Source organism: Sinocyclocheilus grahami, unplaced genomic scaffold (assembly GCF_001515645.1).
Source record: "Sinocyclocheilus grahami isolate Dianchi unplaced genomic scaffold, SAMN03320097.WGS_v1.1 scaffold2710.1, whole genome shotgun sequence".
NCBI classification, from domain to species: domain Eukaryota; kingdom Metazoa; phylum Chordata; class Actinopteri; order Cypriniformes; family Cyprinidae; genus Sinocyclocheilus; species Sinocyclocheilus grahami.
Genome location: NW_015507888.1, coordinates 14,003 through 28,409, shown reverse-complemented (window position 1 = coordinate 28,409; position 14,407 = coordinate 14,003). Strand labels below are relative to the sequence as shown.

General features: G+C 45.5%; 1 protein-coding gene across 1 annotated transcript in view; it reads left to right on the top strand.

Annotated features, from left to right (window-relative positions):
• Window positions 1-7,160: 7,160 nt before the first annotated feature.
• The window catches only part of LOC107575543 (mycocerosic acid synthase-like), an 8,738-nt gene continuing 1,491 nt past the window's right edge, over window positions 7,161-14,407 (top strand). Inside the window, 6 exon segments of the mRNA XM_016261904.1 lie at window positions 7,161-7,385; window positions 8,508-8,509; window positions 8,828-8,988; window positions 9,397-9,603; window positions 10,164-10,345; window positions 10,449-14,407. The exon segment at window positions 10,449-14,407 is cut by the window's right edge and continues 5 nt beyond it. Of these exon segments, the coding sequence (XP_016117390.1) occupies window positions 7,161-7,385; window positions 8,508-8,509; window positions 8,828-8,988; window positions 9,397-9,603; window positions 10,164-10,345; window positions 10,449-14,407 (4,736 nt within the window).

The window sequence follows — 14,407 nt, the reverse complement described above, 5'->3', positions numbered from 1 at the left end:
GAAAATTGTCCCGGTGTGCACAAGGCTTAAGGCTATCTTTGTGGCAAAAACTGAGTTACAATAATACAAGAGTTACATAAACACAAAATAAAAACGGAGCAAATAATAATTACAGCAGTTAAAATGTTTTAAATTAGGGGCGCGCTTCCGGCACTGAATGGAGTAAAAGTGTTTTTTATAGCTCTCCACGAGTCTATAACATTTGCTCTCAATTCACCTTGTAGCCGTTTAAATACCACAAGTTGTTAACTTGACATTCTGAACAATGCCGTCAAAGCATAAGAAAACAGTTCCGAGATGGCCTCCTTGGCTGGTTCAGAGCAGGAGAAAAGTTTATAAGCAGCCTTCATAGCCGTGACAGGACAGGAAGAGAGTTCATAGATGGCCTCCTTGGCCGGAACAGGACAGCCAGAGAGTTCACAGGCGGCCTCCTTGGCCGGAACAGGACAGGCAGAGAGTTCACAGATAGCCTCCTTGGCCGGAACAGGACAGGCAGAGAGTTCTCAGATGGCCTCCTTGTCCGGAACAGAACAGGCAGAGAGTTCACAGACGGCCTCCTTGGCCGGAACAGAACAGGCAGAGAGTTCACAGACGGTCTCCTTGTTCGGAACAGAACAGGCAGAGAGTTCACAGACGGCCTCCTTGGCCGGAACAGAACAGGATACAGAGTTCGCAAGTGGATACTACTGACACCTCTGGAGGTTCTGCAGTGGATGCCGCCACCTCTGGAGGTTCTACAGCAGTACCAATAGGAAACAGGTAGAGTTCTGTAACATTCTCCTTAACAGGACAGGTACGGAGTTCAGCAACGGTCCCTTTGACCGCGACAGGATAGACTGAGAACTCATAAACGGCCCCTTGGCTGTGGCTGGGCAGGCAGAGAGTTCATAAATGGATACCACTGATACCTCTGGAGGTTCTGCAGCGGTTGCCGCCACCTCTGGAGGTTCTACAGCAGTAACATCAGGAAACAGAGAAGTCAGTAACGGTCTTTTCAACCACAACACGACAGGCTGAGAGTGCATCGCTGAGCGCCACCACCACGCAAGGAGCTGAAGCGAGCGCCTCCACCTCGGGAGGTTCTGGGGTAGTGTATGCAGCCCAAATACACCAAAAAGCGATCCCCATCATAGGAAGCGCTTCAGACAGGGGAATCAGTTCAGGAACAGGGGGACTAGAGTGAGTGGGTTTGAGAATACCAGCTGCGCGTGCAGACACCAGCGGTGCATCCCTGGATACTACTGACACCTCTGGAGGTTCTGCAGTGGATGCCGCCACCTCTGGAGGTTCTACAGCAGTACCAATAGGAAACAGGTAGAGTTCTGTAACATTCTCCTTAACAGGACAGGTACGGAGTTCAGCAACGGTCCCTTTGACCGCGACAGGATAGACTGAGAACTCATAAACGGCCCCTTGGCTGTGGCTGGGCAGGCAGAGAGTTCATAAATGGATACCACTGATACCTCTGGAGGTTCTGCAGCGGTTGCCGCCACCTCTGGAGGTTCTACAGCAGTAACATCAGGAAACGGAGAAGTCAGTAACAGTCTTTTCAACCACAACACGACAGGCTGAGAGTGCATCGCTGAGCGCCACCACCACGCAAGGAGCTGAAGCGAGCGCCTCCACCTCGGGAGGTTCTGGGGTAGTGTATGCAGCCCAAATACACCAAAAAGCGATCCCCATCATAGGAAGCGCTTCAGACAGGGGAATCAGTTCAGGAACAGGGGGACTAGAGTGAGTGGGTTTGAGAATACCAGCTGCGCGTGCAGACACCAGCGGTGCATCCCTCACACTGGATACCAGACTGGGATACCGAAGGGCTAACCTTGATAATCTGGGTGTAACAGACTGACAGGACGTGACGTGACTCTGGAAGATCAGCTGAATCGATCGCTCAGGCATTTAAGTGGCACCGAAATCTGCGTTCTGATTCGGTTCTAGTACATAGTGGTTACATAGGTACCGGTGCCAATGTACCAACCCTACTCTTTCTGTCAGTTTACATCACGTTACTTATGCTCAGAGATTATCGTCTCTCTTGCCTCTCCTGAAGCCACTGAATCAGGATTCCTCAAACCCAGCCCTGCAGAGCTGAGCTTAAACCCTGATTAGACTCACCTACCTGTGACTCTGAAGGCATAGATTAGCTTGCTCAGGTGTCTTCACGTGAATATTAATTTAAGTAAAACATCAACATTGACTAGCGCTAAACCTCAGTAAGAAATGTTTGTGGACGTATGAAAGAAAGAAAGTCAAACTGGTATGTAGTAAGTGAAGATGGTAATGTGTTTGGTGTTTGGAGTTGTTTAATCATCTCTGCTGCTGAGATCCTGAGCAATTTTAATGTGTTCTTTTATTTTCAGTTGATTTCATCAAAAGCTGTGGGTCTGCTGTAGTTGTTTCTGCTTATCACTTTATTTTTAAAGTGCTGTATACAATATAGATTGTGTCAAAGCCAATCATTAAAGCCATCAGTACTTCCAAATTTTGAATGGGCATTGTTGTCATTTCCACCAAATAGACGGCATACAAAACAACACACCGCTCCCTTAGATGGGGAATAGAGCAGCCAATCTCGTCGCACATTTTCACCATTTACTAGTCTGCGATTAAAAAGACTTTTCGAAAATCTTCTCTTTTGATTTTTATATTGTTGCTCTGATCCAGAGAAATCAGCTGCCATATTTTGACAAAACTGTGGTCCTCTCTCTGCCCAGTACTCTTGAACCTTGTCATTGATCTCTCCCCAAGTTCAAGGATCAGTGCTTGTGTACGCTGGGATATCAATGCTATGCAGGGCAGGTGAGGAAGCCGATGCAAGGCCACTGGTCTCGGGCTGATCTGCAGAAGGATGTCCAAGTTCATTATTATTAGCATCAACTGTGATTGGTAAACCAAATTCAAACGTGACGTTTGAATTACTAATGATAATGCATGGAATTTACGGCAAAGCTCCACTAAATAACAGAGCTAATAAATCAGGGGCGTGGTGGGGCGTTGGCGATCGGCACTACCGATGGTCTGTCAATCTGCTCTACAGCCAATCACGGGCCCCCTTCTCGCTCGGGCCCCGGGGTTTAAGCCCCGCCTAGCCCTATTGTTAATGTGGCCTTGGACATGAAGGGCGATAATGTGAAAGGAGCTCACTCAGATATTGTGGAGCTAAACTGTTCAGGGCTTTATAAGTAATAAACAGGATTTTAAAGTTTATATGGTGTTTAATGGGGAGGCAATGCAGTGTTGACAGAACCGGAATTATGTGGTCAAACTTTTTGGTTCTAGTAAGAACTCAGCAGCTGCATTTTGAACCAGTTGGAGTTTGTTTATTAACACACTGGGGCCTTTTTTTCTTGATGATCGCGAAAAGAACTAAAAATACTCATTTTTGATCATACGGATAAGAATAAGGTATCGTTTGAAACTACAAAGGTTCTACTTTGATTTGTGTATATATAATAACAACAAAACAATGTGCTATTGTAAAATAAAGAAAAAAAACAGGGTGCGCTCTCTGCCAAGTTTCATCACAGACACGTAAATAAAACAACCTGTATCTCAGTGAATAATTGCCTCACAGACATGATAAATATATGTATAGAAAGCTTGAAATGTCTACATTTAAGTGAAGTAAGTCACGTCGGAAACAAATATTCTCTGATAAAGTAATCCATATGAAACCAACGCGAGGTACAGTTTTTCCCATCTGAGCTCATTATCTTTAATGTGATCATGCTCACGGCGCCGCTTTTCAAATTATAAACATCCACGTGAGATGCGCGGACATGTAAACACCCACGTCACCTCCATAAACAAAGCGTGACGATTCAAGTTTATCTCGGCTACTTTTCGTTTTTGGAAGAAGACGCACTGAGAGGAATAACCCAGAATTTACCTCAGAAGAACACAATTCGACGCACGTCTTAAACCAGTGGAGGATATCATTCTGATGAGTAAGAATTACTCGCGTTAGTTATTATTGTGTTATTGTGACATAACTTGTACACTTTTTACTAGTTAGACTTTGCCCATACTATAATTGCTGTCTACATGTATGAAATCAAGTGAAAAATTTTGAAATATGTGTCATTTCATTGAATCTATATGTCTCACAACGCCAGGATGTTTTTTAATGTTGTATAAAATATAAAACCACAAGATATAAAAGTGGTACTGTAACACTATGAATGTTAGAGTCTAAGAATATTTGGCACAAAGGTGTGTTAGTTGAATCAGTATGTTCAATCATGTGTCCTTGACCTTCACTGTGTATATTTTATACTGTGTTGTAAAATAAAATACAAATACTCAAAACCCCCATTATTTTACTCTCCATTTGAAATGTCGATGCAGAAATGCATTTTCGAATGCATGCGTCCTCAAGATTGGTTTGCAGTGATCGACCTGAAGGTAGAGTACTTATTATGTCTCGATTCTTCCACAACACAGGCCGTTGTGTTCGAGGGCCGGGCATATCAGTACAAGGTCCTGCCCTTCGGGCTGTCCCTGTCTCCCCGCATCCTCATGAAAGTTGTGGAGGTGGCCCTTGTTCCCATGAGAGAACACGATGTTCGCATCCTCAGTTATCTTGATGACTGGCTCATACTGACACAGTCACGGGATCAGTTGTGCAAACACAGGGATCTGGTGCTCAGACATCTCAGTCAGTTGAGTCTTCAGGTCAACTGGGAAAAGAGCAAACTCTCCCCGGTGTTGAGGATCTCTTTTCTCGGAATGGAGCCGGATTCGGTCGAACAGACAGCGTGCCTCACAGAAGAACGTGCTCAGTCAGTGTTGAACTGTTTGAAATCATTCAAGGGCAGGACAGCGGTCCCACTGAAACTGTTTCAGAGGCTCCTGGGGCATATGGCAGCTGCAGCAGCAATCACGCCGCTGGGGCTGCTTCATATGAGACTGCTTCAGCGCTGGCTCCATGGCAGAGTCCTGAGATGGGCATGGCAACACGGCACTCACCGGGTGCAAATCACACCGGCCTGCCGCCAAACCTTCAGCCCGTGGTCGTACCCTGCATTCCTTCAGGCAGGAGTGCCCTTAGAGCAGGTGTCCAGGCATGCAGTGGTGCCTCTGCCACCAGCTGGGGGGCCACATACAATGGGCATGCAGTGTCGGGGGTTTGGACGGGCCCCCAACTGTATTGGCACATCAGCTACCTCAAGTTGCTAGCAGTACATCTTGCTTTGGGCCTCCTGAAAGTGTGGCTACATGGTAAGCACGTACTGGTCCGTATGGACAACACTGCGACTGTTGCGTACATCAACCGGCAAGGTGGTCTATGCTCCCGTTGCATGTCGCAACTGGCCCGCCATCTCCTCCTCTGGAGTCGGAAAGATCTGAGATCGCTTCGTGCCATTCATATTCCGGGTCTGCTCAACCTTGCAGCTGACGAGCTGTCACAAGCTGTGCTCCCGTGAGAGTAGAGACTCCATCCCCTGGCTGTCCAGCTGATTTGGAGACGCTTCGGAGACGCTCAGGTAGACCTGTTTGCCTCTCCAGAAATCTCACTGCCAGTTGTTTTTTTCCCAGGCTGAGGGAACACTTGGCACAGATGCTCTGGCGCACAGCTGGCCCCGGGGCCTGCGCAAATATGCATTCCCCCTGTGAGCCTCCTCACACAGACTGTGCAAAGTCAGGGAGGACGAGAAGCAGGTCCTGTTAGTGGTGCCTTATTGGCCCAACCAGACCTGGTTCCCAGAACTGATGCTCCTCGCTGGCAGATTCCTCTGAGGAAGGATCTACTGACTCGGAGACGAGGCACCCTGTGCCACCCGAGTCCAGTCCTTTGGAAACTCCATGTCTGGTCCCTGGATGGGACACCGAGGTTCTAGGTGACCTACCCCTGGAGGTAGTGGACACCATCACTTTGGCACGAGCACCGACTACAAGATACGCTTACGCCTTGAAGTGGAACCTGTTCGTTGAGTGGTGTTCTTCTCACCGAGAGGACCCCCGAAGGTGCTCGATCAGAGCCGTGCTTTCTTTTATGCAGCAAGTGTTGGAGTGAAGGCTGTCTCCCTCCACGCTTAAAGTTTATATCTGCTCACCACGACCCCGTGGATGGCAAGACAGTTGGGAAGCACGACCTGATCGTCAGGTTCCTTAGGGTTAAATCAGACTCAGCTCTTGGGACCTGAGTCTGGTGCTCAGAGCACTTTAGCAGGTCTCATTTGAGCCCTTGCAATCAGTCGAGCTTAAGTTTCTGTCAATGAAAACTCTGCTCCTGGTTGCTTTGGCTTCCATCAAGAGGGTAGGGGACCTGTAGGCATTTTCGGTCGACGACCTCGGCCCAGCTACGTGCACAAGGTTTCCTACCACTCTCTTCAGGGATCAGGTGGTGAACCTCCAAGCGCTGCCCTCGGAGGAGGCAGACCCAGCCCTAGCTTTGCTCTGTCCCGCCCAAGCTTTAAGACTGTATGTGGACTGGACACAAAGCTTCAGGACCTCAGAGCAGCTCTTTGTCTGTTACGGAGGCCGGCGGAAGGGGAAAGCCTTCTCCAAACAGATGATGGCCCACTGTATAGTGGACGCCATCACTTTGGCTTATCAAGAACAAAGCGTCCCATGCCCGCTCAGGTTGTGAGCTCACTCCACTAGGAGTATTGCATCCTCCTGGGTGCTGGCGCGATGCACCTCGCTGACAGATATTTGAAAAGCTGCGGGCTGGGTGACCCCCAACATGTTCGCTAGATTCTATAGCCTTCATGTGGAGCCGGTATCCTCCTGTGTTCTCATCTCAAACAGGGAAAGACACAGAGGCCCCGGTCTAGTGTCGGCTTGCTATGTCACAATTTGTGGTATTTTGCTCCAGAGACTTAGTTCCCTGTTGGTTAAACCCTGTCGAGTTCCTCCATCACCCTCGGTAAACCAGACGTGGAGGAGCATCTGGTGCCAGGCCTACACTCAATGTATTCTTGAAAACTGGTGGTAGGCTGGGTGCCCATATGTAGTGACCCTGAGAGGATCCTATATGTGTATTCTTCCATGGTATAGCTTTAAGCCTACATTTTCTCTTGGCAGAAAATGTGGGCTTTCCTTTCCCTTGGCAGAGACGCTCTGCCGTCTCTGCAGAGGTGTAGCCGCCCTAACTGGGTCTGGAAAACCCCAAAGACTTCCATTTGCAGTACGGCCCTGCGGTGTTAGTCCATATGTGTAAATTCCACTTAGAAACCTACTCTGGAGGATGTGGCTTCCGCAGCGTTCCTTTTCCAGTGGAAAGGGTACGCTTTCCCAGTGTTATCCAAGTCTTGCTGAGTGGTAGTGCAGAAAGAGCAGTGACTGGCCTTCCTGGCATGAGCCCTGTCCCATATTCTAATAAGGGATTCAGGAGGCTTGCACAGGGCAATGGAGGGGGCAGCACCAGTGGCCCTTTGGTAAGGATTCTCAATTTGTCTGTCACGATGTGACGTTGAGAGTGAACGACTGAAAGGGAACGTCTCGGTTACGTACGTAACCCTCGTTCCCTGAAGGAGGGAATGGAGACGTCACATCCTGTCGCCACAGTTGCTGTACCACCACTGAGCGGCTGGGATACCGGCTCGACTCCTCAGCGAAAACCCGAGTATGCGTTGCACCTGCTGCCTATTTATACTCACGCTTACACAAGCGGCAGCTGGATGCAATTATCGCATGCCAATGTGCATTGGCTCGTTTCGTTTACACTCAAAGTGAATTAGTCTCTCTGGCAAGATTCCCAATTCGTCAGTCGCAATGTGACGTCTCCTCCTTGAGGGAACGAGGGTTACATAGATAACAGAGTCATTACTGTCGGGGTCTGGGATAGAGAGAGGACTCAGATGCAGAGTAGTGAGAAAGGAGGGTCTTTATTCGCGCCACAAAACACAAAATAACATAAACAATAGTTAACTGCTGCTCAAGTGAGTGGAGATTCCAGAGCTGGCCGGCAAACACTGCGGACCACTCGAGCTGCCGGATCTCCGTATTACGAGTCCTTGAGCACAGGAGAACAGAGGGTCAGACACTTATGCTTGCACACACAAGTCACACCAAGACACGAGCAAGGACAAAACAATCTACTCACGACGAAGAACAGACAGGCAGAGACATATAAGGGAGTGGGGGAATGAGCGACAGGTGGGGGAGAGTCAGCTCGTGATCCGCGAACCCCCGCTGCAAGATCAGTGCTGACCACTGCTACCGAACATGACCGGACAACACAAACCGCAGGGGAAGCCGAGAAGGTGGGGGAATGAGCGACAGGTGGGGGAGAGTCAGCTCGTGATCCGCGAAACCCCGCTGCGAGATCAGTGCTGACCACTGCTACCGAACATGACCGGACAACACAAACCGCAGGGGAAGCCGAGAAGCCACCCTGCACCGTGACAGTTACTAGTTATCCAATTTTTAATATCAACTATACATTTTGTGAGTTTTGTGAATTGGTATGTTTCGTCAGGCCTTGAGGAAATATACAGCTGTTTATCGTCAGCGTAACAGTGGAAACTAACGCCATGTTTCTTAATGATATCTCCCAGAGGTAGCATGTACAGTGTGAAAAGCAATGGAGATCTCATCTTAACATAATCATGTTAGTTTGGGGTTACATGGAGAGACAGAAGCAATTGCAACTAAACAGCAAGCTATCTTATAATTGTGTGCAGGCCTATCTGGGAAAAAATTCTGTGAAAAATAATCTTTCAGTACACTTATTTGTCTCCATCAATTCATTCGAGACAATCTTCTTATGTGCCGTAGGAACAAGAAACTATACCTTGTCTTGTCTAGCTTTTTATTAAGTTTTATTGTCTGAACTCCAAAACCAATAACCCCATCATTGCCCTTTTATTCTGTGTAGTTTGAATGAGTTTGACCACAAGTTCTTCGGCATCACTGATGCTGAATCGATCAACATGGACCCTCAGCACAAACTTTTGCTGCAGTGCAGCTACAGAGCACTAGAGGATGCTGGGATACCAATGGAAAAGGCCAATGGAACGCAAACAGGAGTATTTCTGGGTAACATACAATCTAAATAAAAGAAAGTAAATTTTGGTGTCTTTTAATCCTAGTGAAAAAGTATATGCACTTATTGCATGGGAAGTATATTCAGAGCAATCTGTGGTAAAGATGCTTTGCTAAATAGCAGTTCACAAAATAAATCAGTTCACAAGGTTCACTTGTCCTGAACTCAAAATGAACTTGTGCTGTATTTCCTTTGTGTCACAGCACAAATAGCACACAATGTGGCTACAACTAAGGGCTGGTAATTTGATGGTTGCTTGTCCGAGCCCTGCAACTAATGTTGCGTTGAGCAAGGCACTTAAACCCAGGTTGCACTGTAATAGGGATATAGTAAGTGGTTGTGGATAAAAGCATATCACCAGCTAACATGTCTAACATGTTTTTTGTTTGTTTGTTTTTCAGGCCTAATGAACAGAGATTTTGAGCTGGCAAATGTGAGGAATAATCCAAAACACATAGACCACACCCATGGCACTGGTACCGCTATGAGCATAGCTGCCAACCGCATCTCATACATATTCAACTTCACTGGCCCCTCACTGTCCATTGACTGCGCCTGCTCCTCATCCCTCGTCGCCCTTCACTTAGCTTGTCAAGCCATAAAACAAGGTAGTATTCACAAATATGTTTACCCTGTAGATCCACTTATTAAGAACATTGTGTTTGTGTGTGTGTGTATGTATACAGTAGATACAGTGCCGTGAAAAGGTTTTTGCCCCCTTCCTGTTATTAAACGTTTTTGCTTATTTGTCACCCTTAAAAGATTCAGATCATCAAACAAATTTTAATATTACATTAAAGATAATGCAAGTAAATACAAAATGTAGTTTTTAAATGATGATTTCATTTATTAAGGGGAAAAAGCGGTCCAAACCTACCTGGCCCTACACACACACATAGCAGAACTGTGGCAACATCTTCAAGATACATGGAAAAACCTGCAAGCTACCTTATACTTGTGTGCAGGTGTATCTTGGAAGAAATTCTGTGAAAAATCCTTTTTCAGTACACTTATTTGTCACTGTCAATTCATTCAAGACAATCTGCTTATATGCCTTAGGAACAAGGAGCTATAGCTTGTCTTGTCTTGCTTTTTACTAAGTTTTACTGATTAATCAAACAAATTATTAGCCATTAGGCTGCCCCCTTATCTGTATTCTACTCAACAGGAGACTGTGAAATGGCCTTGTGTGGTGGTGTGACCTGTATATTGGAACCAACCATTTTTGTGGCTCTCTCCAAGGCAAAAATGATCTCCTCTGATGGAATAAGTAAACCTTTCAGCAGCAAAGCAGATGGATATGGCAGAGGTGAAGGATGTGGGCTCGTTCTTTTAAAGCCTCTGAAAAAAGTAAACAAAAAAATAGTCTCATATAAACACAACACTAGGACAGCAATGTACCTTATGATAAACTACTGCAATAAACACCCTTGAATTGTCTGTATTTTGACAGGCTCTCGAAGACCATGATCATATCTGGGGTATCATCAGCAAAACTGCAGTAAATCAAGATGGCCACAGTGTTAGTCCAATCACCAAACCATCCATGGTACAGCAGGATGAACTACTTAGAAAAATCTACTCAACAGAGACTGACCTGACTGGTGTCCAGTACATTGAGGCTCATGGGACTGGAACTCCAGTTGGAGATCCAATAGAGGCAGGTAGCATCTCAAAAGTCATTGCCAAAGCAAGACCTCAAATGTCAGGGCCACTCATCATTGGTTCTGTTAAGAGCAATATTGGACACACAGAATCTGTTGCAGGTGTTGCAGGACTCATAAAGGTTCTTTTGATGATGCAGCATGAAACCATTGTGCCATCATTGTTCTACTCTATGGAAAACTCTAGCATAGACGTTGAATCTTTAAATATGAAAATCCCCACCACAGCAGAAAAATGGATCAGTGACTGCAGAGCAGGGAGGTCTGCAGGAATCAATAACTTTGGGTTTGGTGGAACAAATGCACATGCACATGTCAGACAATATGTGCAGTCAAAAAAGCCAAAAGCTCAGCTGATCAGCAAATCCCATCAGTATTTTGTGGTCTCTGCAACCTCCGAAAAATCCATGAAAAATATTATTGAAGATACGGCAAAACAGATTAGTGCAGGGAAAATTTCAGAACTACAGACTTTACTGTACACATCTGCATGTAGACGAAGTCACTTGAAACACAAATACAGAAAAGTATTACAAACATCATCGTTGGCAGATCTGCAAGAGAAACTTACTGCTGCTGTGGAGAAAAAGCTTGTACCATCAAAGACAATCTCCAAGCTAGTTTTTGTGTTTTGTGGCAATGGTGTTACATATCAGGGTATGTGCAAACAGCTCCTAAAACAAGAGCCAGTTTTCAAAGAGGAAATCATGAAGATTGAAAGGCTGTTGCAAAGCTACATATGTTTGAATCTGATAGAGATGCTAAGAAGTGAACCAGAGAAAAGTACAGAGCTGTCTGATCCAAAGATTGTCCAGCCTCTTCTGTTTGCTATTCAGGTTGCTGTTGTCAAACTTCTGAAACACTGGGGCATCAGTCCTGATGCTGTTTTGGGGCACTCTATTGGAGAGGTTGCTGCAGCTCATTGTTCTGGTTTGTTGTCACTCGAAGATGCAGTGAAAGTCATCCACTATCGCAGTTCTTTGCAAAGCACTGTGACAGGAGGGAAGATGCTGGTAGTCAGTAATATGGCCATTTCTGAAATCTTGAAAATTCTTCCATCTTATTCAGGAAGGGTTTGTCTGGCTGCTTACAACAGTCCACAGTCATGTACACTCTCGGGAAATGCAGATGACATTGACAGGTTCCATCAGAACTTGAGCAACTCAGCCAGTGGAAAAGATTTGTTCCTTCACATTTTGGATGTACCTGCAGCATACCACAGTCACATGATGGATCCCATTGTATCCAGAGTGAAAGAGAGTATAGGTTCTTTACAGGCACATGATTTGGAGACAGAATTGTTCTCAACAGTGACAGGCGTTAGTTTGTCTTCCTCAGATTTTGTTACTGGTGAATATTGGGCAAGGAATATCAGAGAGCCAGTTCAATTTGAACAAGCTGTGAAGTCTGCAGCTAAAAACAAAAAGAGCTTGATATTTGTTGAAATTGGCCCAAGGAGATCTCTGCAGAGGTACATCATTGAGACTCTGGGGAAAGACTTCACTGTGCTTCCCTCAGTGCAGCCTGATAAAGATCACGAGACAATGCTTGCAGTTGTTTGCAAACTGTTTGAGCTTGGGGTCAAAGTGGACTGGGAAATGTTCTACAAAGGTTTTGAGTCTGAACCAATTCCCTACCCCCGATACCAGTTTGATGATGTGAAGAGAGATGTCTTCGCTTCTCGTTTGCAGTTGATTGGTCCCACTGGCAACCATCCAGTAGTTACACAAATGGGCACAGGGAGTTCAGTGTTCAGCTGTGATTTATCTTCTGAATCAGTGGCCTTCTTGCAAGACCACAAGCATAGTGGGGTTGCCATCATTCCTGGGGCATTTTACACAGAGTTGGGTTTAGCAACTCTCATGGCATATGCAAAACCTAAGGTTCCACTAAGTTCTCTGCAGCTTAGCATAACATTCCAGAGTCCATACGTTTTCACCCGGAATGCCCCAGATATAAAAGTACATCTGGATCCACCAGACCATTTGGCAGGTAACACATGTAACTTCAAAATACAGTCTACTTCTGCACTCTATGCATTTGGCACAGTAGAAGCAAAACCAGGTAGAACGCCTGAAGAGCATTTCATTTCATTAGACTGTATTTACAAAAGATGCACATTCCACATGACTACTGAAGAACTCTACAAGCATCTAAGTCAAACAGGATTTGAGTATGGGTCTGTCTTCAGAAATAAGGCAGATGTTTATTGTGGGGAACAATTTAGAGAGGCTATATCTGTTTTTAAGGTCCCAAAGGAATTACTGCCTCAATTACATGACTATCACCTTCACCCTGTCGTCTTGGATTACGTTATGCAAATTGTTCCTGTAACTATATGGCATGACCTATCAGCAAGACCCCAATTTCCTGCAAAAATAGGAAGTCTGACTGTATTTGAACCATTGGAAGAGGAGATGGTTGTATATCTGAGAGCAGTGCATGTGGGAGAAGAAGATTTTGACATTTGTGGCTGCTTATCCAACAAACAGGGTAGGGTGTTGGTTGAACTCAGGCATGTGAAGATCAGAATTCTAGGTAGTCGTTCCCAAGTAGTCAAGGAGTATTTCTTCCATAACGGTTTCAGTATGACCTCTGAAGTTGTCACATTTAATACACCGATTAAGGCACTGGTTTTTTCTGACCAGGTAGGAATTTCTAAAGCTTTGCAACAGTACTTGGACCCAACATCTAGATATGTGTCTTCTTCAAACAGTATCGCACTGCTAGAAGGTGGAGTTGAGCTTATTTTGTCAAAACTGAAAATTTCAAGTGTGAAGAAAAACTTCCAGGAAATTTTGTTCATGTGGGGTGATGCAGACCTAACCACTCTCGAATCGGAGAAGGTCTTGAACAGCATGGCGGGGTGTTGTGAGATTTTCAGAAAGATTATCGGATATCTCAGAGCACTTCATTTCCCAGGTGATATCAGAGTAATAACCTATAGGTCCTCTGAGAGCATAGTGGACTACATAAATCCTGGGTTTGCTCTGTCAGGCATGACAAGAGCATGTGCAGCTGAGTTGCCAGAACTTTCCTTCCAGCTGATTGACATGGGCTCTGGCACTTTTGAAGACATCAAAACTTTGGTTCAAGTTCTCAGATCATACCCTTGTGACAAATATCCAGAGCTATTAGTGAAGGAAGGCAAAATTCTCAAACCTGAAATCACCCACACACCTTTGCCAACCATGGCGATCTCTTCAAGAAATGTCCACATGTTGCACAATGATGAAGTCTTCATCTTGCAAACATCTGACCCATATGTAATGACAAATCTGTCAGCGACTCAAATGGATAATTCCATTGAACTCAATCAAGGGAAAAACATTGATCTTCACCTCAGTAAAATCTGTGTTCATTCATCAGACTACTTTCCAGTCAGCATTTCTGACCTGAATTATGGTCAGACATTGTATTGGAACAAGCACACTACTGAAAACCATAAGCTCTTAGCCGTTGACTTCAGTGGCACTGTCACAGCTGTGGGTAAAGATGTCAGCAAATTTAAAGTCGGTGATCATGTTGTGACTTGTTACCCTGTGGCTGCCACCTCTAAAGTAGTTCTCCCAGCAGCTGTTTGCTGCAAAGCAAAAAAGCTTTCATTCCTGAATGACATCCCTTGCGTCTCCTATATGGTACTGGCTTGGGAGATCTTGCACAAGGCTTTACCCAAGGCTAAACAGCAAAGGAAACTGGGTATTTTCTCCATTGTTCCTGACTCAGCTTTGATGAATGTGTTAATTGC